Source organism: Berghia stephanieae, chromosome 14 (genome assembly GCF_034508935.2).
Source record: "Berghia stephanieae isolate SIO BIC M18660-M18661 chromosome 14, UCSD_Bste_1.3, whole genome shotgun sequence".
NCBI classification, from domain to species: Eukaryota; Metazoa; Mollusca; class Gastropoda; order Nudibranchia; family Aeolidiidae; genus Berghia; species Berghia stephanieae.
The window spans coordinates 17,161,701-17,189,200 of record NC_088373.1 but is presented as its reverse complement, the minus strand read 5'-3'; the positions used below and the strand labels follow the sequence as shown (position 1 = coordinate 17,189,200).

General features: G+C 37.4%; 1 protein-coding gene and 1 long non-coding RNA gene across 2 annotated transcripts in view; both read left to right on the top strand.

Moving 5' to 3' along the window:
* The window catches only part of LOC144960125 (uncharacterized), a gene marked incomplete at its 5' end in the record, with an annotated part of 32,309 nt that overhangs the window by 2,187 nt on the left and 2,622 nt on the right, over positions 1–27,500 (top strand). The window contains 3 exon segments of the mRNA XM_078893103.1: positions 22,403–22,613; positions 24,559–24,833; positions 26,395–26,598. Of these exon segments, the coding sequence (XP_078749229.1) occupies positions 22,403–22,613; positions 24,559–24,833; positions 26,395–26,594 (686 nt within the window).
* Positions 7,254–18,899, top strand: LOC144960127 (uncharacterized). Its single transcript, XR_013642757.1, has 5 exons — positions 7,254–7,339; positions 14,913–15,000; positions 16,129–16,190; positions 17,005–17,221; positions 18,579–18,899. It is a non-coding gene; the product is annotated as an uncharacterized LOC144960127 (long non-coding RNA).

Below are 27,500 nucleotides of genomic sequence, written 5' to 3'. Positions count from 1 at the left end.
GATAACGATTTCAAGCAAAACTACCACTTTTCTGCCTTGGTTATATTCTTATGTCTTGAATGATATGAAAATATACAAAAAGTAGTGAACTAACAAAAATTTCACAGGAAAGTATGAACTATTTTTCTATGACGCCCTCTTACAAACTGAGTGATTGGGTTTGTTATCTTTTTTGAAATCGAAAGTACGAATCTGATTTCAATACCTTTTAATAACTATGGCTAATTTATCGAACCAGAATCTTTGAAAAGTGGTAAGTACCAATAATAATTGCGTAATAATTATTTTAGACATGTTTAGAATTATCAACACTAGTTCCTACAGACGATAGTTGGACCCACTCTCTCTCTCTCTCCCTCTCTCTCTCTCTCTCTCTCTCTCTCTCTCTCTCTCTCTCTCTCTCTCTCCTTTTTAAAAAGGCTAGCACTATTCAGTATCAGATACTGAATAGTGGTTTTGTACTATTCAGTATCTGACACTGAATAGTGGTTTTGCACTATAATACGGTGGTTTTTTTTCCTTCCAAAACCTGACAAAGTTATGGGAAGAGGGCAGCTGTGGGAGTGAATCTGGGACCCAGAGAAGTGTACACATATGGGGAGTGAACCTGGGACTGGGTTTCAGCGGGTTTCGTAATAAAAAGCAATTACTTTTTTACGAAACCCGACGACACCTGGCAATATCAGACAAAGTTATGGGAGGTAGGCAGCAGCGTGTGTGTGTAAGGGGGGGGGGGGGGGATGAAACTGAGATTCAGGGAAGTGTACACCAGTGGGGAGTGAACCTGGGACTCTGGGTTTTGTAAAAAAGCAATAACAAAATGGGGGGGGGGGAATTGCTTTTTTACGAAACCCGACAATATGCGTAAAAGTTGTGGAAAGTAGGCAAAGCGTGGGGAGTGAACCTGAGACTCAGTGAAGTGTACACCAGTGGGGAGTGAACCTGAGACTATGGTTTTCGGCGGGTTTCAGTGAGTTTCACATAAAAGCAATTACTTTTTTACGAAACTGGACGAATCTGGCAATATCCGAGAAAGTTATGGGTAGTAGGCAACAGTGGGGAGTGAACCTGAGATTCGGGGAAGTGTACACTAGTGGGGAGTGAACCTGGGACTGGGTTTCGGTGGGTTATGAAAAAAAAAGCAATTACTTTTTGTTTACGAAATGCGCCAAATCCCAACAAAATGGGGCAAAGTTATGGAAAGTAGGCAAATAATGGGGCGTGAACCTGAGATTAAGGGAAATCTACACCAGTGGGGAGTTAACCTGAGATTCATGGAAGTGTACACCAGTGGGGAGTGAACCTGGGACTCTGGTTTTTGGCGGGTTTCAGCGAGTTTCACATAAAAGCAATGACTTTTTTACGAAACCCGGCAATATCCGACAAAGTTGTGGGAAGTTGGCAACAGTGGGGAGTGAACCTGAGACTCATGGAAGTGTACACCAATGGGGAGTGAACCTGAGACTCTGGTTTTCGGCGGGTTTCAGCGAGTTTCATATAAAAGCAATTACTTTTTTACGAAACACGACGAAACCTGGCAATATCCGACAAAGTTGTTGAAGTAGGCAACAGTGGGGGGTGATCCTGAGATTCAGGGAAGTGTACACTTGTGGGGAGTGAACCTGGGACTCTGTATTTTGTAAAAAAGCAATACCAAGGGGGAGGGGGAATTACTTTTTTACGAAACCCGCCGAAACCCGACAAAGTTATAGGAAGCAGACAGCAGTGGCGAGGGAATCTGGGATTTGGACACTGATGAGGATTGAACCTGGGACTGCGAGAGGCTGATACCAGTGGACAGTGAGCTCAGAATGTAATTTTATTTCGAAACCTACCGAAATTGTCAAAAGTTATGGAAAGTGGGTGCCCAATGACTCAAAGAAGAGCACACCGGTTGGGAGTGAGCCTGGGACTGTGAGAAGAGGAAATCAGTGGAAATGAACCTGGGTCTATGGAAGATGGATACCAGTGGGAAATGAAGCCGGACTATGGGAGTTGGGTACCAGAAGAGAATGAAGAAATTACTTTTTTACGAAACCCGCCAAAACCCGCCGAAAAACCATAGACTTAGGTTTACTCCCCAATTGTGTACACTTACCTGAGTCTCGGGTTCACTCCCCCACTGTTGCTTACTTTCTTTCCATAACTTTGTCGGATATTGTCGGGTTTCGTAAAAAAGTAATTGCTTTTTTTACGAAACCCAGTCCCAGGTTCACTCCCCAATGGTGTACACTTCCCTGAGTCCCAGGTTCACTCCCCATTGCTGCCTACTTCCCATAACTTTGTCGGGTTTCGGCGTGTTTTGGCAGGTTTCGTAAAAAAAAAGAAACACCCCTAAAAATACCACGTGTAGTCAGTAAATAGATGTCATTTGTATTCTAATATTCAGTATCTATTTAAATTATTATTATTATTATTATTATTATTATTATTATTATTATTATTATTATTATATTATTATTATTATTATTATTATTATTATATTATCATTATTATTATTGTTATTATTATTTTATTATTATTATTATTATTTAAATCATTATATATTATTATTATTATTATTATTATTATTATTATTATTATTATTATTATTATTATTATTATTATTATTATTATTATTATATTATTATTATTATTATTATTATTATTATTATTATTATTATTATTATTATTATTATTATTATTGAAATGTAAATTTCAATATATTACGGCAATTAATTCACGGAAGTACATCGCTCAATTAAAAATGGCAGAAAGTCTGGCCACATATTTATAATGAATCGGGTTTGTCTTAGATGACCAAACAAACAAACAAACAAACAAACAACAACAACAACAAATGAGACAAACAGAAAAAAGCAAGATATTAAAAAGTAATAAACAATAGAAGAGCACAATAATGAAAAACAACAACGAGATTATAACACATAAAAGATATTCGTAATAAATCGATAACTGATGAAATTACTCGAACTACTTGATTAAAAAATAAAATAAAAATCATAATCATAATAATGATGATGATGACGATTATAATAACAACAATAATAATAATGGTAATTAAGTAGAAATAATAATAATAATAATAATAATAATAATAATAATAATAATAATAATAATAATAATAATAATAATAATAATAATAATAATAATAATAATAATAATAATAATAAAAGAACAACAGTATAATATCAACATTAAAGTATATTACAAGCAAATAAAATTATTAAAACAAAAGTTTAAAAAATATAAATAGACAGAAGGAATTTTTAAAATATTGGGGGAAAAAAAACAAACAAAGTTACCCCAACCGGGATTTGACCTCTTGAACCTTAAGCTCAGAGTCAAACAGCTTATTAACACCATGCCATGGTGTTACTGAACTTTTAGTGACATTTAATCATGTCTATTTAGACATTTGGAATGAAGAGAGATAATTCATGCAGTATCCGAAGCCTGGACCAGGCATGGAACCTAGAAGAAGAAGAAGATTTAGACATTTAAAAATGTATTTGAATGCCACTCTTATTTTGATATTTTGAACTATGTTAATTGCACAATGGCAGAAATTAAAAAAATTACGATCAAAATATTTTTACAACTTTGAATCGGGCTGTCAGTTACTGCATGTGTTCAATTTGGAAGTAGGTCAGCAGTTTATTTACATTCAACCGCACTTTTCACTCTCTCTCTATATAAAAAAGTGTTCCTTATGGATACTGAATAGTGGCAAAGCACTATTTAGTATCTGATACTGAATAACCACTTTGTTTTAAAAAATTAATTTGTAATTTTTTTTCTTCAATATTATCTTAACAACGGAGGTAGGGGACCACTAATAACACTATTGCTGTCTAGTATTATTCAATTACCTCCCCCCCCCCCCCCATTCCCCTACCTTATTCTTGAATTATATATATATATATATATATATATATATATATATATATATATATATATATATATCCTTTCTTAAAAACTGTATGTTTGTGTGTGTATGTGTGTGTTGTGTGTGGTGTATACATGTCTGTGTGTGTGTGTGTGTGTGTGTGTGTGTGTGTGTGTTGGCATTTTTCAGCAAATCGTGTCATTCATAGTGATTTTATTCACTTGATCACATGAAGGTATTCGGATTTACACACATTTTAAACAAGTTTCACCGATTAACAACGTCAACTAATATTACTGCTGATATTACTGTCGTTTTTATACCATCGATGTGATAATTATTGCCCTGGGAAATATTTAATTAAACGTTGTCGGCAAACTGTCAATTGTATCTGTCTAGCTTCTAGCCCGAACAAACTTGATATTTTTCGCGTCTGCTTCAGATTTTCATTTGACCTCACATAAGTTAGGTAAAGGGGAGACATTCCGAAAGCTCCTACATCCCCAGTATTCTCTCAATTTGTATTTTCACCGTAGATCTTTTGTCAGGCGTTTATTTATTCAATTTGTCATCATAAAGAAGCATTTTAAAAACTCTAGAACAAACCTTGATAGATTTGTGAAAGTTTAAAATTTCCTAATTTGACCATTGTTTTGATTCTCGGCCGCCATTTTAATTTGTGAAGTATTGAAAGGTAGTGCAAAGCAGTCCGAGGGATTTTTTTCTATTAGGGTTAGTCATAATGCTAGGGTGTTTATTTTCCTATTAGGGTTAGTTAAAGGTAGTCTAGGTTTTACTTTTCTTGGGGTTAGTTGAGGGAATATTATTTAAGTTGTTTCCCTTTGTAGGAGCTTTCGAAAGGCCTCCCAAGTCAAGCGTGGTAAAGACTTGTGACTTATTGATATTGATATCTACTGACTGATAAACTAAAATCATGCCGAATCATGCATGGCAGCGACGACAAGCACATCGATTAAAGTGTGCATCTAATCGTAATCAAGCTAATCAAGAAAATGATTCTGGCAATATCGAATGAAAATAGTTCTTTCCCCGCGAAATTGCGGGCTTTTTACTAATATATATATATATATATATATATATATATATATATATATATATATATATATATATATATATATGTATTAATACCGGTTAGGGAGACTTTTGGTACCCCTATTAGTTCATTTTACAGTACTTTACCAATAGGGAGACCAAAATCTGGCCCCCCCTTTTGATTTGGCCTCTATCACATTCACTTTTCTGATTTTAGTTTAAGGTTGTCAACCCAACCGTCAAGGATAAATAATTGTAAATCATAGAATTGAAGATATTTGTTAAACACCACAGTAAGAAGAGTTATGCCTAAAGTTTCACGTTGGTCAATAAGGTGACCACCTGAAAAAAGCACAATAGGGGTACCAGTGTCTTCATCGATATATTTCAATAGTGAGGCACTATCTTCTTCTAGGTTCCATGCCTGGTCCAGGCTTCGGATACTGCATGAATTATCTCTCTCCATTCCTCCCTGTCTCTTGCTTTTTCAAACAGCTCTTGGATTGTTAGGTTTGTGAAGCCCTTCAGTTGGTTTATGAGTGTTTTTCTTTGTCTCCCCCGGGCGCATTTACCAGGTATTTTTCCACAACTTGCCAGGTATTCATTCTTATCTTTCCTTACTATGTGTCCGAAAAAGGATAGTTGTCGATCCGCTATTAAGGGCATTAGTTTCTTTTGTTGGTATGTTTGTTTTAGCACTTCTTCGTTCGTTTTGTGTGCAGTATACGATATTCTCTGCATCCTTCTCAAGCACCACATTTCAAAAGCTTCAATGTTCTTTTGTGATTCTGCATTTGTAGTCCAGCTTTCGCATCCGTATAACAAGATTGGCCACACGTAGCACTTCAAGACTCGGAATCTAATCCCGAGCGACATCTGTTTGTTTTTCAAAATGTTTCCAAGGTCCATGAAGGTCTGTTTGGCTTGAGTTATTCTTGCTCGTATGTCTCGGTTACATCTTCCATCTGTTGTCACTATTGAACCTAGGTATTTAAAACTTTCTACGTTGGTAAGTTGCTCGCCGTGAATCGTTATATTGCAGGTGTTGTTGTTTTCGGGGTTTTTCTGTATTACCATGCATTCCGTTTTGGTGATAGTCACTTCCATTCCCTTGGTTTCACTATCTACTACCACTTTGTCAACAATCTTTTGAAGTTGGATTTCTGATGTTGCAATGAGTACCGTATCGTCTGCGTATCTTATATTACTGTATTTATGTTGTGACCTCCTACTTTTATTCCCTCCATATTAGTTATGCCCCTCATGATTGTTTCTTGGTATAGATTAAACAGATCTGGTGAGGCAACACACCCTTGACGGACTCCTTTCTTAATAGGAATGGAATTTCCTGTAGAGTTTCCGATTTTGATAGATGCCTGCTGGGTGCCTGAGGCACTATATCTTTCCGAAGTTTTCTCTAAAATTCTAGAGCATTATATGGATTTTTATAGTAATGAAAATAAAATAAACAATTGTGTGAAAGTTGATGAACTGTGGAATGAACAAGATATACGAATTATAATCTATTTTTAGAAACAGATGTATCGAATCTTGGCACGGACTCTTATCGTGGTGACAAAAGATAAGAAACTTATTGAAGGCGTGCTTCGCAGAGCAACAAAAGTAATTCCTGGGTTGAAAGATAAGCAATATGAGGATAGACTGAAACGTATTGAAATTCCAAGCATGACATACAGACGAGTACGAGGTGATATGATTGAAACATACAAGTTTACACACAGTTTGTATCAAGTCGAGAGTAAACTTTTCGTGTTTGCAAACAATGGAACCAGAGGTCATAATTACAAGCTGCATAAACCAAGGTGTAACACATCGCTTAGGCAACACTACTTTAATCAACGTGTGATCGACCGCTGGAACAGTCTCCCTGAAACGGTGACCAATGCTCTAAGTGTCAACGCCTTCAAAAATAGCTTAGATAGCCACTTAGCAGATTACATGTTTAACATAGTTGAACCGCCCATTAAGATCCCATCAAAGGGTTAGACGTATATACAGGTCAAAAGATCTGTTAGGGTTAGGGCCTTCAATTTATCAAAAAGTTTATATATTATAGATACAGGTCAAAAGATCTGTTAGGGCTTTTTATTGACTTTTATCTCGATGAACTGAATGCCAAGATCAGCAAAGGCACAAAACGCCTAATACGCTGGAAAACTACACTATACGATACTATACTATACTAAAAGACAAGCAAACATAGTAGCTCATTTTTTTTTGTGAAATATATTTCGCACAATTCCTACTTTCGTTTTCGTATTTACGGCGCTGATTTTTTCATTTTTCGTCACTTGCTGACTTCCAAACTATGGCATCGTGGGGGTAAATTGATGCTGGAGGCATCATTGAAGAAGAGACACCGAGATAATTTAAATGGTAAGTTATTGGCCATTCTTATTCATCACTGTTGATTTATGAATTGAAATCGGGTAGACATCACACACGTCACACACCGATTGATGATTGTCACTTGTCAGTCATTCGGAAGTGGAGTCAGATAATTCGGGAACTTCTGTAGACTGTAGATTCACACTAGACCTAGATAGTACTTGCTTTGTAAGATCTGTCGTTTACTACTACTACTACTACTACTACTACTACTACTACTACTACTACTACTACTACTACTACTACTACTACTACTACTACTACTACTACAACTATTACTACTACTAGACTCTACTACTTACTAGACTACTACTACTTTTACACTCAACACTTCACGTGTTTATTTTATCATAGTGTTTTTATGCACCTCCATTGACGGTGTATCTTAAGGAATCGTTTTTATACACCTCCGACACGCATGCGCATTCCACCCAATTTCATTATCGATATTGTGTTTTTGCATTTGGACATGGCGAAAGTTATATTGTGACATCTGTAGGATGTTTTTGTTAATAAATTTATATAAAAATAATTTAAATTTAAAAAATCGAAATATAAAACCAGAAAATAGAAGTTGCATTGAAGTTGAAGGTAAAATAATGTTTTAGAAAGACCTTATTAAATGTGATAAACAGTCAGGTGGCTCCGTAGCGCAGTGGACAAGCTATCAGGAAAGTACTGGGTTCGATTCCCATTGTTGACTTTTTTTTTTTTTGGATTTACTTTGTTTTTGTTTGCTTTTTTTTCTTTCTTTTTTTTTTTCAAAAAGTTTTTATCATGTTTTTAAAAAACTTCGATTTTAATATTCTAAAATTTATTTATTTGAGATCAGTATTTGTGTGCCATGTTTCTTTTTACTTTTGATTTTTTAAATTATTGTTATTATTCTTTAATTTATGGAAAAGGCTAGCCGTACTTAATGACGGCTAGCCTGCCAGTCTAGGCGTACTTAAGTACGTCTAGCCTACCAGTCTAGCCGTACTTAATCACAGTCAGACTGGCTGGCTAGCCGTACTTAATGTCGTGTAGATAGCTTAGTTAGCCGTACTTAATTAAGGATTGGTAGATTATTTATTATGTGCGATGGCATATTTTGCCTTCGCATGTCTTCACTGCATATTTCGTCAAAACCTTTTTTAACCGGATGTTTTTTTCCCCATCACATGGAATTATTTGGGAAAACTGATCTCCGTGATAATACCACTCTACTAATCTATGTGTAACCTCAACCTTTTATAGTTTTGTCTTGAATACAATCAATGAAAACTAATCATTTAAAAAATGGCTAAAAACGATAATAAAGAACTGAGTGACGTCAATTTTGTTCTATCTCAAATGGGTAATAGCACTGGTGGTAGGGACTCAGTGGCTGGATAGCACTGGTGGTAGGGACTCAGTGGCTGGATAGCACTGGTGGTAGGGGCTCTATGGCTGGATAGCACTGGTGGTAGGGGCTCTAAGGCTGGATAGCGCTGGTGGTAGGGGCTCAAAGGCCAATAGCGCTGGTGGTAAGGACCCAGTGGCACATAGCACTGGTGGTAGGGACTCAATGGCTAATAGCGCTGGTGGTAGGGGCTCAAAGGCTAATAGAGCTGGTGGTAGGGACTCAATGACAATGGCTAATAGAAATAATAGTAATAGCACTGGTGGTAGTGGGAGGGACTCAGTGGCTAATAGCACTCGTGGTAGGGACTCACTGGCTCATAACACTGGTGGTAGGGTCTCTATGGCTGGATAGCACTGGTGGTAGGGATTCAGTGGCTAATAGCACAGGTGGTAGGGTCTCTATGGCTGGATAGCACTAGTGGTAGGGACTCAGTTGCTAAAAGCACTGGTGGTAGGGACTCAGTGGCTAATAGCACTGGTGGTAGGGGCTCAATGGCTAATAGCACTGGTGGTAGGGGCTCAGTGGCTAATACTAATAGCGCTGGTTGTAGGGACTCAGTGGCTAATTGCACTGGTGGTAGGGACTCAGTGGCTAATAGCACTGGTGGTAGGGACTCAATGGCAAATAGCACTGGTGGAAGGGACTCAATGACTAATTGCGCTGGTGGTAGGGACTCAATGGCAAATAGCACTGGTGTTAGGGACTCAATGGCTAATTGCGCTGGTGGTGGGGACTCAGTGGCTAATAGCACTGGTGGTAGGGTCTCTATGGCTGGATAGCACTGGTGGTAGGGACTCAGTAACTAATTGTACTGGTGGTAGGGACGCAATGTCTAATAGCACTGGTCGCAGGCAGGAACTCAATGGCTGATACTGATAGCTCTAGTTAGGGACTCAATGTCTGATAGTTCTAGTGGTAGGGACTCAATGTCTAAAACTAAAAGCACTGGTGGTAGGGACTCAATGACTGATAGCACTAGAGGTAGGGACTCAATGGCTGATGGTAGGGATCAAAGGCTAATTAACACTGGTGGTAGGGGCTCAGTGACCAATAGTGCTGGTGGTAGGGACTCAATGGCAAATAGCACTGGTGGTATAGACTCAATGGTTAATAACATTGGTGGTAGGGACTCAGTGGCTAATAGCGCTGGTGGTAGGGACTTACTGGCTAATAACATTGGTGGTAGGGACTCAGTGGCTAATAGCGCTGGTGGTAGGGACTTACTGGCTAATAGCACTGATGGTAGGGACTCAATGTCTACAAAATCACTGGTGGTAGGGACTCAGTGGCTAATAACACTGATGGTAGGGACTCAATGTCTACAAAATCACTGGTGGTAGGGACTCAGTGGCTAATAACACTGGTGTTAGTGTTAGGGACTCAATGTCTACAAAATCACTGGTGGTAGGGACTCAGTGGCTAATAACACTGATGGTAGGGACTCAGTGTCTACAAAATCACTGGTGGTAGGGACTCAGTGGCTAATAGCACTATTGGTAGGGACTCAATGGCTAATTGCGCTGGTGGTAGGGACTCAGTGCGTAATAGCCCTGATGATAGGGACTCAGTCTGTAAAAGCACTGGTGGTAGTGGTAGGGATAGTGTGTAATGGAGATCAAAACTAGGCAGTAAAATTATATGTCACCACTGACAGTGAATACAATTTTATGGAAAAAAAAATCCCACAGTGGAACGCACTACAGTCCGCTTAAAACAAACCATCTGAGCTAGGAAATATTTCACCTTTAAAGGGGGACCTATAGTCAAAAATCCGTTTTGTTTATTGCAATGCCAATATTGGTATTCCCCTGTTGTTTTTAGGTGGTAGGAGGTCTAATTTGATGACGAACACACACCAAAAAAAAAATTAAATGTGCAGCAATGTGGTCTTATGGTATGACACTTGCTTTCATATCGGAAGGTCCTGGGTTCGAGTGATTTCTTGTAAAAGGCTCTTTACTCATTCTCTCACCGTACCCTGGTGTAAAATGAGTACCTGGCCGTTAACAGTGTTGTCTCTGTCCAAAGAATTGTAATATCGCCTAACAGGCGTCATGTTCTGTCCAACATGTTAAATGTTGCTGTTGACCAGGGACCCCTTGTAAAGCGCTTTAAGCACATTTAGTGGATATTGCGCTGTATAAAAAACTCAATATATTTAAATGTCTTCAATGCCACAGACAATATAGGCTAAAATTAGACCAAACATCACCCCCCCCCCCCCAAAAAAAAAAAAATTCCTACAGTGATGCACCAAAAACCAACGGATACCTTCCAAATTTACACGCAATGTTTCCTACAGCAAGAGCAACATCATGATGGATAGGTTTAGCAAGTCTTGAAAAATTTATTTAAAGAATTGTTTTTCGATTACGATTGAAAATATGACACTCATGAAACGACAGGAAAAAAATCCAATTTAAAAATTCAAACTACTAAATTTTAGTTTAGCCCAAAGCCAAATCCATCATGATGCAAAACCCATCATACGAAAGATTCTGACAAATTTGAAGACAATCTGATGGAAAATAATCCAGATATGATGAATGAAGAATGTTAGAAAATCAGAAAATGATGCAAAATGGAATTTTGAGAAAAAACAAAATCTTTCTTTAATTTGATAAACAAGCTAATTTTTCAGACAACGTCCATCAAAATTCCAAAGTATAATCAATATATATAGAACAAGTAAATAGTAGAATTTTGTAAATTGATCAAATTCTAAAAAATATAATTGATTCGCCACTTAGAATTTTTTTTTTTGTTGACATCCATTTTTCATTTTTTTTAAAAATAATTTGGTGGTCAATTATGATTTATAGTTAATCTCATAAACTAATAATGTGATTGATGTTAAACACACAAAAAAATCCCCCCCCCCCCCCCCCCCAAAAAAAAAATACATCTTTAATATATTTTTTTTTTTACATTTTAAAGGGGCACCCTATAGGCTAAAATGTGATGTAAAACCCTAAAACTAAAATTGCTAACATAGATGAACCAAAAACCAGCGTATAAATTTCTTTCAAATTTACACACAATGTATATTACATAAATAACTAGATAATGATGGAAGAGTTTATCACTGGTCTTGAAAAGAAATTCTTTAGAATATGTTTTTTAATTCGACTGAAATTGTGGCGCTTATCGGCAGGAAAAAAATCAATTTTTAAAATTAAAAAAATCTTACATATTTAAATTTCCCCCAAAATACTTCCGTCATGATGCAAAACACACAAAAAAGATTCTGAATATATTTGAAAACAATCCAAAGGAAAATGACATGTATGATTGTTAGAAAATCAGAAAATGACATAAAACGGAAATTTGAGAAAGCACTAATTCGACATAAGCTGATCCATAAAATTTTCAAAATAATGAGCGTCATAGGACAAGTAATGACGAAAATTGAGTAGATTGATCTGTCTAAAAAATGTATAAATGATTCGCTAACCCATTCCCTAGCTAGAGAAATAAATGCTGAAAAATTAAAATATTTCCGTACTCTTTCATTTTATGGTCAGAGTTTATTTATACCTTACGAATTCATCATTGTAATCAGAAAAACTAATTATTTACCAGATTACTTATCAGTTGATTCCTTGATATATTAAAAATTCTCGAAATATGATTTCGCAAAATATCATATGACGCACTACCCTCATTTTTCAATTTTTAAAATAGGCTACTGCTTGTGAGATAAGTATGTAATCAACTTGAACTGCAAAATCAAATCTATTTTAGACAAGAAAACAGCTGAATGGTGATAATAGATCTAGCTCAGAATAAAAAGCAATAATTTTCTTTCGCAAACTCCTAGGAGAAAAATTTTCTTTCGCCTCCAGGAAAAAAGTCAACACCACTTGTTTGCGACTGTTGTTTCTGTAGTTCCACAAAGAGGGTTGATCTGGTTCTGGTTTGAAAAATGGAAATAAAAGAGACTTTTCATTAGCAATTTTAGACATGGCTATAAAATTAAAATCATTGTCATAAAATGAATTTATCATTCACATACCAATTTTTTTAACTGGTCATCGTTCTCACCAACACAGTTGAAATTTCATTGGTTTTACATCCACAGGCCAAAACTCTATTAAGTTCATAAATACTAGTAACTCAATTCAAATAATCCTTTGTCAATTTCATTAAGAAAAATGAGCATTTACACCCGAGCATGCAAATCTCAAACTTGGTTCAATGCCCAGTTTTAAACCCTCTATTACATTAGTATTGGCAAAACTAAAATCTCAAACAAACTGGACATTCCCTTGTGGTCCATTGAATTTTTTTTTCGCGAATTGTGTTGAACTGGCCGAGAAAAGGAAATTGAATAGTCTCACTATCAACTCTCGACAGAGTTCATAATAACGGAGAATTATAATCATATGAATTTTATCAAGACCACCCACATTTTCATTTACCTCCCTAAAATCCTCAAATTTGGAAAACTCGAAAACACGAAAATCTCGAACAAATAGGCGTGGTCCCAACTTGTTCGAAATTTCCGTGCTCGAGTGTACTTCATTGATCACCAATAAAAATGTAAGGACGCTATGAAGATTTGAAAACAATACTAACCAGTTTCAAAAAGTGCTTGCAGATACTCTGCTCTGCTGGCACAGATGATGGTTTGCTGATTGATAAGATTGCCACAAGACATCTTGAGCCAGCTATCTTTCTTGATTGTCAGGACACCAGTACGATCAACTGAATTCTTTCCTGTTGGCTGTCGAAAAAAAAAAAAATTAAATTCACTGCAGTGAAAATGGCACATACCAATGCCATTGCTTAAGTTAATAATTATAAATAATAATAATAATAATAATAATAATAATAATAATAATAATAATAATAATGAATAAATAAATTGAAAAAAAAGTAATATTAATAATGATAATAATACCCTATTGTTTTTCATTATTTGACAATACTGTATATCTACAGACTATGTGACACACTGTCATTGTCATTATCAATATCATCATCATGAGGCATTTCAATCCAACTCCAAAGTTCTAAAAATCGGGTCACAGCCACTAATTAGCTTAGTGCTGGAATGCCAAAAACTGGACGTTTACCAACTCCCACGATTTTAGAGTTACTGCCTACCCCCCCCCCCCCCCCCCCCCCCCACCAACGTGCTCGGCAATTTGCAGTAACAATTTATACTTCTGGGCGAGTGGATCACAATTTGAGTTCCACTACCACTGCTGCTGCTCACTAAACTGCCCACCAGTCACCAGCCCAGTTGTTACAGTTACAGTTACACAAGTACTCTAGAAATAAAATCAACGAAGGATTAATCCATTTTAAGATCACATTGGAATGCAGAACACATGACACACGCGCCAGTCAGTAAGGCGTGTTGATATTACAATACAATTACATTCTCATTCATTCATATTATATCTCATCATAAATATCGCCACCGCTCGAATACTTTTTACTTTTTTACTGTCCTAGTCCTGGCCTTGACTGAGAATTTTTTTAAAAAGAAAAGAAGAAAATCAAATTCTTACCTTTACAGAATCCTGACGAATAAAAATGGTGTCAGTCTCAGTCTCCAATTGCTTAACTGCATTTTGGCAATTGTTGATAAGATGAAAAATTGTCACCAATAGCGATGGCCATTATTGAAATACTACGTATTGAAATTGATGATGCTCGTAAATCGGGAGAAAACAATCATGGCTTCGCGGTTGGCGCCACGGCCCACCACGGTCGACTTACCGGATGTGACCTTTGACATGACCAGGGGTCAAGGCCCCAGAATAAGTACGGCTAGACTCCTGTGCTCCCCGTACTTAATGACGTCTAGCCTGCCAGTCTACCCGTCCTTAAGTACGGCTAGCCACTTCGTTAATTTATTATCATTGCTCATCGGTAATCACTAAGCAGCGTGCTAAACTACAATCTAAAACTATTTAAACCTCATGGACATATGCAGCAACAACTTTACCATCACCGTCAACGGAGATGCATAAAAACGGTGTGTTTTTGTACACCTCCAACGGAGGTGTATAAAAACGCCACCTTATTTTATGGATTTTTGAAAAGAATATAAAATATTTTAAACTTAAACCTGTCTTTGCATCATGCTTTATGCATACAGTATGCCATATCACAAAATCATAGTTTAATGTTGAGAATATGCTATTTCTTTTGTACCTTCAGATCAGAGAGATTTGAGCTTTAAAAATCCTGAAAAAATGTCTTGCTGCCAATCCAGACAACCCTTTTGATGCGATCTATGATGTTAATGGTAAGAATGTAATTTGATGAGGAAATGAATAAAATATTTAGGTACACATGGTTTGCTTATTTTTGTTTGAGTCATGATGTGTAAACTATTACAGTCCACTCCGGATAATTGCAACTCGGTTAATGGCAACATTTCCTAAGAAATGGAAATAATTCTATATAAAAGTCACTGGTTAATTGCAACAAACTTCGGTTTTAAAAAAGTGGTAAATTCAAGAAATCAAACAATATATCATCATTAAATTTCATCATGGATGAAATCGTGACGGGTTGAAGAATCGAGTGAGCGGGATTTAATGCTACGGTAGTGTGTCACCACTCTATTAGAGTCGAAAGAGGGCGGGGATTATGACGTCATCGGTGGCCATTAAATTTGAAGAGGGGTGGGGGCTGGTCATAATCTTGACAACAGGTTATAAATGACAGTTATAAAGAGAGACTGAGCGATATCCTTTGTTTTAGGATTAACAACTGTGCATTGTAACCAACGAGTTTGGTGAGAGCTTATGGTCTCTCATCACGGCTAATCTCTTGAACTCTGACAAATGTTGAGAAAAAAAGAGTGAAACTTCGTCCAATCTGAGTAAGACATCGGCTTGTTTCATAGCTGCTTTTGGTTAACAAATCTACACAGGGCTGCCATATGGTTTTTGTTTCAATGAAATTGCTTTGTATGTGGTGGACTAAGAATAACATTTACTGGTTTGAGTTTACAATAAATGTGTAAAATGTTGAAATAGTGGACAGGAAACTGAACTTCGGTTAATTGCAACTTCGGTTAATCGCAACATTTTCGATGATCCCAAGGTGTTGTGATTATCCAAAATAGGCTGTACCTGAATCTTGAACGAAAAACTATCATATGGATATGATTATAGACAGATTGGTTTCTGGAATTATATTTCCATCCTCTCTTGCCAACTCTGACATTCTTGAAATTTAAAAGAAAATAGCCAAAAGGTTTCGGACTTAATTTTCTTTTTTTCTAAAGGACAATAGTCATAAAGTAAATGATAAAATAAAAATCCTTTTACAGCACAAGATGGCATGATTTTTTGTTTAAGAGTTTAGAGAAAAACTTGCAGATGATAGTCTTCAGCTTTTCTTTGTTTGTTTTTATTTTATATAGACTCCAACTCAGAGCATGAAAGGGATGCAGAACAAAGTTCCATATCGCATGATTCAGTTGTGGTAAGTATGTAAACTGAAACAAAAGCATAGCATTTGTAAAGCGTTTATCCACAGTTCGCACCATGCTCAAAATGCTTCACATCACCTTTTTTTGTGGTGGACAAAACACAATTGCCACAAAAGATGAGACCTGCAGTCTGTTAGGCGCGATACAATATTTCAGGACAAGGACAACACTGTTTTACACCAGTGGGACCTCCTAGTCTTTTGTTGTTAAAAATTTTATTTGCAGTGAACTTTGCCAACAATAACACTCTTTTAAACCTTCCTCGTTATATTTTGAAGTGATATTCATTGATGAACCATTCACATTTGAAGTCGTTTGTTTTTCATTTGACAAAATGTGGAAACGATGCGTTTCCAGGAAAAATGACAATAGCTTCTGTTGGGATTATACTTTTGATCTCGCATTTTGTCCAAATTCTCTTGCATTGTAATGTTTATCAACTTTTTTTGTTAATTATATTGCAGTTGCAAGGTTAGGAAGTTCATATCGTTGCAATGAAAGTTTATATGTCCAGAATCGTAGTGAGATAAAAAAAATTGTTTTGTAGTTGTTGGTCCTGGTGTAGGATTTAGAGAGTTGGTTAAAAACAGTTTACTGAAACCCTGGTTGGTGTAGCTATATTTATTCATGCACAGTTGAACATATTAAATACTTAGACAATATGTCTGCCTTTCTCAACTCTTTTTTATTATACTTGCATTATTAACCAGCTAATTGTTTAGTTGGATTATTAAACAATGGCTCTTCGTGTTTATTGTTAACATGAATAAATTGATTGATTTGTCATCTTTTCCACAAAATATACAGGATCCCGATTTTGTTGCTGACTCCGAGTCTGATTCCTCTTCATGCTCTGTGAGGTACCCAATGCTGAGTACATCATTGTCTTTGGAACCTAGTGTTCATTCCCCAACTCAGTCAGAGCCTCATCCACAACTATCACAGACTGAACCTCATTGCCAGTCTGGGACCCAGGTTCAACCCGAATGCTATACACATGCAAACCAACGTGTTACGTGCAATGGTGAGTCATTTTTTTGTCATTCTTCTCCTTTGATATTTGTGGGATCAATTTTAATTTACCCATTCCTTTTAAAATAAAACTTCCACCCCCTCCAAACCCTTTTGACTTCCAGGTTCAATTCTTTTTTTATTCTAAAATTCTTGGGGTTTCCTTTCAATGACAACTGAGATCATTGAAATTCAGCTCACAACATGATGTGTGTAGATTTGATGAAAACATATGTTCGAGTTGAGAAGCAGTGTTCACGAACTTGCTGATCGTTTTTACTAGCATTTATTTTCCTAACTTATCTGTGTCAATTAACAAAGGCAAGACTCAAATATTTTCTATCTGAACAGTGTGTTTGTTATTTCCGGCATATAATGTCATATTTCATTCCCACAAAATATAAATCAGGATTAAGTGGTCTACACACCTCGTTCAGGCAGTTGGGGGGAAGTAAATAAGTCTTTAAGGAAGCGGTGCTCAACCGGTTTGGAGGATGTTTGATTGATGTCGGCTGTTTGTTCTGCCAGCCGGTGATGTTTTCTCACTCCCTCAATGACAATGAAAGTCATTATTATTACTATTACTATGAACTATAGTCTATTATTACTTTTGTTACTATATTAATTGTTACTTATTGCCGTTACTGTTATTATTAATATTATGATATTGCCTTCATTGCATTCTATTACTATTATTGATATAACTAATTTCTGATTGTTGTAAATAATTTATGTGAATTGAATTTTGTCGAATGGCCAAGGGCCTGCAATAAACTTAAATGAAATGTTAATCTTTGGATAGGACTTGGGTTTATTCTTGATTACTTTTCCGCCTGGGTCGAGTGAAGCAATTGGAGTAAATTTTGTTGCTTAATGTAAAAAACATGACGCTAACCATTCGGCTGATACTGATACCTCCAAGGGGTGGTTGGGGGAAAACGTAAAATTCTTTTGACATTCTGTCTGATTATTCGCTGAAACAACAAAGGACAATCTATTTATTCAGATGAGACTTCATTGTGTTACGATTTATGTTCATATTTTGATTATAATGAAGAGGGAACCCTGAACCCAGTGAAATGGGTGGATTGATCTATTTATTTCTATTTCAAAACAAATATATGGCGTCTTTTCGCTTGATTTATTATGTGGCAGAGGTCTCCACAAATCTAACATACCTCTTCCAAAGGAATAGATGGTAGAAAAGTATATAACAAGAAGGAATGATGACAGTTACTTGTCCAGGCCTTAAACATTTGGAATGCTATTCCTCTCTACCGCTGTCATGTAGCTGATGTGCATACGATCTGTCTATTGATTTATTTTCAGAGTTCATAGCATGATGTGCTTTATTTTCTTCTTTTTTTCAGAGAAATGCAAAAAGCCAAGGAGACCCTGTCCATACTGTGGACAGTTGCAAACAAAACTCTCAAGGCATTTGATGAGGAAACACAAGGAACAAATTTGAGAAAACCCAAACAATTTGAAAAAAGAGATGCCATTGGAGAATGATATAAAGAATCTACGGCAATTTATTACTGAAGAGATGGTCCGTATTTGTGAGGATGATTATCATTTATTTGATTCACATATGTTTGTTAGGCTTCGCAATGTCATCGTAGCTAGGCTTACAATGTTTAATGCGAGGAGAGGCAGGGAACCCGCAAGGATGTTGTTAAAAGACTGGAATGATGCAGATTCAGATGTATGGGTTGATCCCCAGCTTGTACAACATGTCACTGATCCTTTGGAAAAAGCAATACTTGAGAAGTATAAGCAAGGGAAGCAAGATGTTGGTCCCTGTGTTGATACCCAATGACACAATTCAGCCTTTAAGGAAACTTGTACAGGAGCGTAAAGCAGTAAAGTACAGGAATATCCAAAGTTCATGTAAGTGGTTACATTGCCATCAAATATGTCACTTCCTTAATTGTTAATAGCTGATAAATTCAGGCAACGAGCTTCGACATTATTTGCCTTACTTGATGTCCCACAACACGAGAGAGATGTCTTCTATCGACATATGGGACACAGTGAATCAATCAATCAAAACATTTATCAGTGTCCAATTGCAATACGAGAAATAACAGAAGTTGGTCATTTTTTGGGTCAAATTGATAACTCAGCATCGGTCACTGGGGAAGGAAATTGTAACATTGAAACAAATGACTCTGTAGTGAATAGAGACTCAAAATGAAAATTTTGGAACATCCATAGTAACAGCTGCAAATCAAGAAGAAATATTTAATGGTGAAGCAGGAGTGCCAAATCAGCTTGCGTGTCCTTCAAAACAAACTGAACCCCAGAGTAATTCAAAAATCGGAGATACATGTCATGGTCAGATGAGGATACAGATAGGGTCAAGTCATATTTTAAAAACTTTGTCGAAGATGTTTCAGCACATGGTTCGAGGGGATCATTAACTGGGAAGTCTGAAATTATTCTGTTCTTAAAACACCACAGGGTATTTTCACAAAAAGGAATCCCTGAAGGTACACTAATTAGTTTGGTGAAGACAAAGATCTTTAATGAAAGAAATAAATATAGAAGGGAAAGAGCGTTTCAATCGGTGTAATGACAATCATGACTTTGATTTGTATTACATTCTTTGTACTGTATGGTGTTATTGACATATTTTGGGGGGTTAAAAAAAAGTTTTATCTTTATTTAGTACAATCTGTTCATCATTGCAATCTTCATTTTTATATTATATGAACATTCATTTGCTCAGTTTGAGAGACAAATGCTTTGTAGAACTATCTGAAAGAATCAGATATGGCAGAATAAAAAGTCTTTCTACTAACCCTAACTTAATTGGCCAATGTAGCTTTATGTTCAGCATTTTCTAGATACCTAATGTAAAACTTCTATTCTTTTTATGATAATTTTAAGAGTTGCAATGTTTAGAGGTGACTGTCAAGAAATGACACCCCTGTGCATTTAATTTCTTTCTTTATTTATCCCCTCATCATTAATCAGAATAATAATAGTTAATATTGAAAAAAAAAATGCAGCAACGACAGCTTAGAACGGCATAAAGTGCTTAAGAATTATTTTTTTGCATTAAACTTTATTTAAACGATTTTCAACACTTTTGCTTCACAGTTTATGCTTTTTAACAAATGCAATTAAGCTACTTACCAGTAACAACATATTGGTTTGTTATCATTTGAGGGTTTTATCTGTAAAACTGTTTCTATCCTTTTATGCTGCACTGTACACATAACAAACTTCATCAAAGTTTATTTTGCTTTTATTTGGTGACCAAAGACTTATGTGATACAGTGGATGAACGTTTGTGATGGCTTTTGGAACTGAAATAAACCTGCAATATGATTTGTAAACTTGTATCGTTGTGTATCATTTTTCGGTCAAATGTAAATGTAATTTTACACGAGCTTTGATGTATCACAAAACCCACAGCTCGACGTGCAGCTGGTAGTACATTTATTTGGACACGAACAATTATTACAATTCAGTAACTTACTCCAATTAACACAAGTGAGACTGTAAATGAGACTTTCACAATGACTCTACATCGCCACAAATATGGATTCGAACCCTGGCAACTCAGGCATCAGACGAACTGTCTACCCCAAAACCACGAAACCAAAGCAAACATTGTGCAAGTTAAAGTGAATTGTATGTTGATTGAAGCCGTTCATTGTGTCCATCAGATCTGCTGTCCTATCCATCCAACTCCATTCACTGGGTGGGGTTCCCAACCTCCCATAGTGGGCAGGGACGTACTTGTTGCATCTTCTACTTCTATCCCCCTATGTCTGTTTTCCAACTTCTTTTCTGTCTCTGTCTTGGAATGGGATTACTTGGTTTTGTCCAGGCCCTGGCTGGGAGGGAAACAGTCAAATTTATAGTTTTGGGAGATGATATTTTTTTCCTTGTAAATCATCTCTCTGTTGTGCACTTTTTACTGTCCCATTTTCTTCCTTTTTACTGGCGCTGATATGACCTTAATGTGTTGCAAGCGCCGTAAAACCCTTAAAAACAAAACAAACCAAGTCCATTCAGTGGTATACAACAACAACAAATCAACTCCTCTGCCTGGTCCCTTCTATCTCTGTTCTTCACCTGGGTCGTCAGGCTTCTAAAGGGGTCGGGGACTGCAAAAATAATGGCGCACGGAGCAACTGGGAATATTTTTTGCCGTGTTTGAGCCCAGGTTATTTCCCTGAGCGCCCCCTTCGCAGGGATGAGTTAGTAAATGCATTGCTCGGCCACTTCACTCTACGCACACTGAGATAAGTTTCGACACTATGGCCATGAAGCTCTTAAGGACTTACTTTGTTTTAGTAAATTTGGTGGTAGCTCACTTGATAATGCACTCTTAGGTATACCCATATATAAACATATACCGGGCTCCCTAAAAGGGTTTTTTAATGTGGTCTCCCTAAAAACATGTTTTTACCAAATGTCTCCTTAAAGCTACAGAAACACTTAGTAAAACAGTAGGGGGACCGAGTAATTTTCTATATACCATTGTGATCATGAAGCATCAGAATTGTGTTCATAAATCATTGTAGGGCATCAAACTATAATCATTTGAACAAAGATTGAACAGTTTAATCAATTTGAACAAGACATATGCTTGGTCCTCCAATTGGTGCATTTCACAGTGGTCACCTTAACAGTGGATTGATACTTATTATATATATATATATATATATATATATATATATATATATATATTATATATATATATATATATATATATATATATATATATATATATATATATTATATATATATATATGTATATATAAATATTATTTTTTAAATATTTACCACAATGTTTGAGACAGTCTACATTAATGTTTCAGGCTTAATTAGCCATCGTCAGGACTGAGTTGGTTTGTTGACTGTTGTTGTTTGTTGAAGTGGTCTATTAAAAAAATAATAATTCGCTCCATTACTACATGTCGAGCACTTTTCGTACCATATTTGTATCAAACACGATTAAATATATATATAAATATATACTTTTTCATCTCTCTTTCTCTCTCTTTCTCTTCCATTACACACACACACACATACAAACACACATGCACACACACATTTACGTTATTGTTTATAAACAACTAGCTATGTTTGTCCGAGCACGAGTGAGGGTGTGTCACAAATTCCATGTTTTGATTGGTCAAAAATCTATTGGTAAATTGTATTTTAATCCAATCAGGGATGACAATCAACTTCGCGGGTGTTGGTGATGGTGAGTTGCTGGATCTCACACCATTCGGTGTCACCAAACTGACGGGAAGTCCTCTGTGTTTTCTGGTAAAAGGTATTGGGGAGGCCAGAATGATATTCTATGGGAATTCGGACAGCGCGGAGACATCAGATTCAGATGGAGGTTGTGATGGGTACCACGCACTACTTAAAATGCATAGGTAAGTTGATAAGGGTGGGTGGAGGGGAGGAGGCGGGGGGGGGGGGGGGGGGTGAATAAAAACAACTTGAAATGGATAGGTAAGTGGATATGGATGTGTGTGTAAATGTGTGTGTGTGTGTGTGTGTGTGAGGGGGGGGGGGTGAATACCAGGTACAACTTGCAATGGATAGGTATGTGGATAAGGATGTGTCTGTAAATGTTTGTGTATGTGTGTGTGTGTGTGTGTGTGTGTGTGAGAGGGGGGAGGGGGTATGAATACCAGGTACAACTTGCAATGGATAGGTAAGTGGATAAGGATGTGTGTGTAAACGTGTGTGTCTATGTGAGTGTGTGTGTGTGTGTGTGTGAGAGAGGGGGGAGGGGGTATGAATACCAGGTACAACTTGCAATGGATAGGTAAGTGAGTTCAACCAATGGGTTCACGAAAGACAACTGACTAGGCGGTGTGCACTAACCTGGAATTGAAATCAAATCACAAGTGGTAGTGTCAGGTTATGACGTCACTAAGGCAACGGTCCAATCAAATGCTTGAGGTCGTCCATTCATGATCTTGTTAGCCTGTCTGTCTCCTTTCACCGTTCTGGGTGGGGTTCCCGACCTCCCATACTGGGCAGGAAGGTACTTGCTGTGTCTTCTATCGCCCTGTATCCTGGGTGGGACTCCCGACCTCCCATAGTGGGCAGGAAGGTACTTGCTGTGTCTTCTAGCCCCCTGTATCCTGGGTGGGATTCCCGACCTCCCATAGTGGGCAGGGAGGTACTTGATGTGTCTTCTAGCCCCCTGTATCTGTTTTCCAATTGATTTCTGTCTTCGTTTTGAAATGAGATTGCTTAGTTTTGTCCTGACTCTGGCCGGAGGGAAACAGTCAAACGTATAGTTAGAGTTTTGAGAGAAGATATTTTTTTGGACGTACTGAGCGTATTCCTCTTAGCGTGATTTTGTGCTGGTGTTTGGGTGAAACCTTTAGGTGACCTCAAACTAAGTACATGACAGTGTCATCTTGGAATACACATCTTTTCCTTATTTGAACCATTTTAGATGTGTCTTACATTTTCCTCAAGGCCTTTTAATTGTACATCTAGAATGTTTTTACTTTCCAATTATGTTCCTATTTACTGGCGCTGATATGACCTAAATGTGTTTCGAGCGCGGTAAAACCCTTCAAAAGTTACAAACATTCACATTTCATAAAAGAACGTCTTTTCTCATCGAATATCTTTTGGGTCCAAACATTCCCGCCAACTACAACACTTAATACGCAAGACGAGAGATGACGCCTGTTAGGCGAAATTTCCATTTTTGTTTCGGTCATAGACAAGGTTGTTAAGACCAGATACTCAATTTACACATGAAAACGATGAGAGAATATTATGATTAAAAAGTCTTATCCAAGGACGCAACCGTGCACCACTCAGAGCGGGATTCGAACCCTGGACATTCCCTTCCGAGGCCAGTCTCATACCACTAGACCACGCATTACGGATAAAATTATTTAAGTTTTTGAAATATCAAAATCAAGAATTGTGTAAAAAAAAACAAACCCCCCCCCCCAAAAAAAAAAACAACAAAAACAAAAAACAGCAAAATATACAGGGGACTTATTTCATCAAAGGGAAACATAAATCATATATAAAGCACAACTCTGCTCTTCTTCTTCTTTTTTTTTTTCTTCTCCTCCTCCTCCTCCTCCTCCTCCTCCTCCTTCTTCTTCTTCTTCTTCTTCTTCTTCTTCTTCTTCTTCTTCTTCTTCTTCTTATGTCAGGATGAAGAAGATAATGGAGACTATATTTTTATTTTATAAAAGTATGTATGTAATAAATTTTTAAAGTGATATCTCATTAACCAAACGACAGATTTCCTCAGTTGATAAGAGACACGAATGCGCAATGCTATTTTGACGTTCTCTCTGTAATTGCATTTCTCATTTTCCGTCTATCCCACAGAACAACGACATGGCTTACTTATCAAATTTGGGTGGAGAATTCATGTGGTTCGCGTATAGTTTCCTCTCCCATTCAAACTGAAACAGCCCCTGGCCACATATCTTCATATTACTGCCTCGACCAAAACGTAAAGGAGAAATATTTCCCTCTCAGCTACCGTGATAGTACCGGATTTGAACGTTTAACACTGCTGTATCACCCAATAGCTACTATCGGAGAGATGACCAAGGTCAAGGTCAAAGCATCACTCGTGAAATACCAATGGAAATTTCCAAGTACTATTTTTGTGAATTGTATAATAGTGTGCTATGTGCGGCTATGCGATCCTACTAATTGCCGTCTGGAGCCGTCCGGAGCCTCAGGAGAGCCTTCCGGAGGTCATCTAAAGCATCATCAAACCATCCGGAACTGTACGAACTTTTCCAGAAGTCTTCCGCCTTCCGAAAGATCCTCAAATTACGCCGGACGGCAGTTAGTATTACTGGTTGGGGGGGGGGGGGGGGGGGGGGGGGGGGGGATAATTGCCGCCTGGTGTAATCTGAGGAGCTTTTGGATAGCGGAAGACTTCTGGAAAAGTTCGTGTAGGTCTGAGGCCCCCCGGATGTCTTGAAATGCTTTAGATGACCTTCAGATGGCTCTCCTGGGGCACCGGACGGCCCTGGACTGCAGTTAGTAGGACCGCGGATATGTGCTCTTGTGGTATATGACACTCGCCTTTGGATCGGAAGGTCCTGGGTTCGAGTCCCGTTCTGAGCGGTGCATTTTTGAGTCTTTGTAAAATGCTCTTTATTCACACTGTTTCACCCTACTCAGGTGTAAAATGAGTACCTGGTCGTTAACAACGTTGTCTCTCTCTCTCTAAAAAAAGGTAATATCGCCTAACAGGCGTCATGTCTCGTTCTACATGTTAGCTGTTACTATTGGCTAGGGACCCCCTGTAAAACGCTTGAGCTCGTTCAGTGGCCATTTTTGTCCTATATAAAGTCTCAAGTTTTTTAATGCTCAAGTTTATGTTTTAGACTCAGACTATGTTTGCATTGGGTCTTTGCATCAATAATTATAGAAATGTGAGGATGGCTGAGGAAAAAAATAAATAAAATAAAATAAATAAAAATAAATAAAGTTCCCTTTATTCATCCCCATGGCGAAATCTTTTTAGGGCCTATTCCAAGGGGAGACTGGAATAACCCAGGCGTTAGCCGCAGTACAGCGCCGCGAAGTGAGCTAGGGCGAAGTGACTTGGTTAAGGCCACACATCTCGGCGGGTGCTCGAACTCGGTACCTTTCAGGTACGAAGCAAACACCGTACCACTGAGCCACGCTATCCCATAATAAATCAAAAATATAATTTTAAAAAGACAGATCGAGGACATTTAAAAAAAATGTTTTGATGTCTTTTATTGTTGGCTGAAGAAGGAGTTTGGTCCCGAAACGTTCCGTATTTGGGTATTTATTCTTTTTTTTTAATGGTGTTATATTCATTTTTTTGTTTATGAATTATTTTCAAGTGTAAACGGGTCTGCCTGATTCATACGATATAGACTCGGTGGTTCAAAGCGTAGCCATCGTAAACTTATAGCCTGACACTGACCAAAAACTGACGTCAAAATGCCAGTCTTTGGCCACAAAAGAAAACAAATCGTGAGTTGTATTCAATAGTTCAACCAATGGGACCACTTGTTTCCATGAGCACTACTAACGACAACTCACTAGGCGGTGCAAAAAACAAATAATGACATCAAAATGCCAGTCTTTTTGGGTTTCAGTGTCAGGCTATAACATAACGATGGCTACGACCAAAGTCCTGCCTTGATTTTTGAAGTTTTTTTCCGGCAGTTCACGAAAGTTCCTCCGTGTATCTGGGGGGCGTGGGAGGCCAGGACAAATGGGAGTCAGGACTTGACATCGACTACGGCATACTGCCCAGTGTCCTCCTGTCAAACTGGACAAATCAAGAAACCTTGACCTTCAAGACTTTTCCAGCGTCTGAGTTGGAAATGGCCGACAAAAGTGGAAAGTTGGCGATTCTGTGCTGATCACGTAAGTTGTTATAATAATTGCGCAATATCCACTAACGTGCTTAACTCGCTTTACAAGTGGTCCCTGACCAACAGCAACATTAAACATGTAGGACGGTACATGACGCCTGTTAGGCGATATTACAATTTTTTTTTTCAGACAGAGACAACGCTGTTAACGGCCAGTACTCATTTTACACCTGAGTACGGTAAGAGAATGTGAGTAAAGAGCCTTCTCCAAGGACTCAACTATGCGCCGAATGAGGCTCGAACCGAGGAACGTCCGAGCGAGTGTCATACCACTAGACCACATAGCCGTTTCATCCGAAACTACGATGAGAATTACGTCAAGAAATGCCATGAGTTGAGAACTATCGGAAGACAATATGGATAGAACGAAAGTGACGTTATTCAGCCCTTTGTTATTGTTTTTAGCCAGCTATTTTTATGAGCAGCTCTCACTAAATTGTATAGATAGTTCGAAGTTGACGTCAGTCGTGTCTTTTTTTATTGTTTTTTTTTTGCCATCCGTGTTTATGAGTTATTCTCACTAATCTGTATTAACCAGACTATAAACGATCATGCTTACACACAGTTTTGTGTGTTGGCCAGTTATACTTCCGGATGGCAATGTTGTGAACTTCTTAGCCAAGTGCATGCTATCTATAGATAGTATACGCTAAGCTAAGATGCTCACAACATTGCCATCCGGAAGTAAATCAAACCAACACACAAAACTATGTGTAACCATAAAACTTTCATAATCTGGATAATACAGTTTAGTGACAATTACAAACAAACATGGATGGCAAAAACAATAACAAAGGCCTGGGTGACGTCATCTTCGTTCTATCTATAGGTAGAACAAAGATGACGTCACTCAGGTCTTTGCTATTGTTTTTCGCCATCCATGTTTATAAGTAA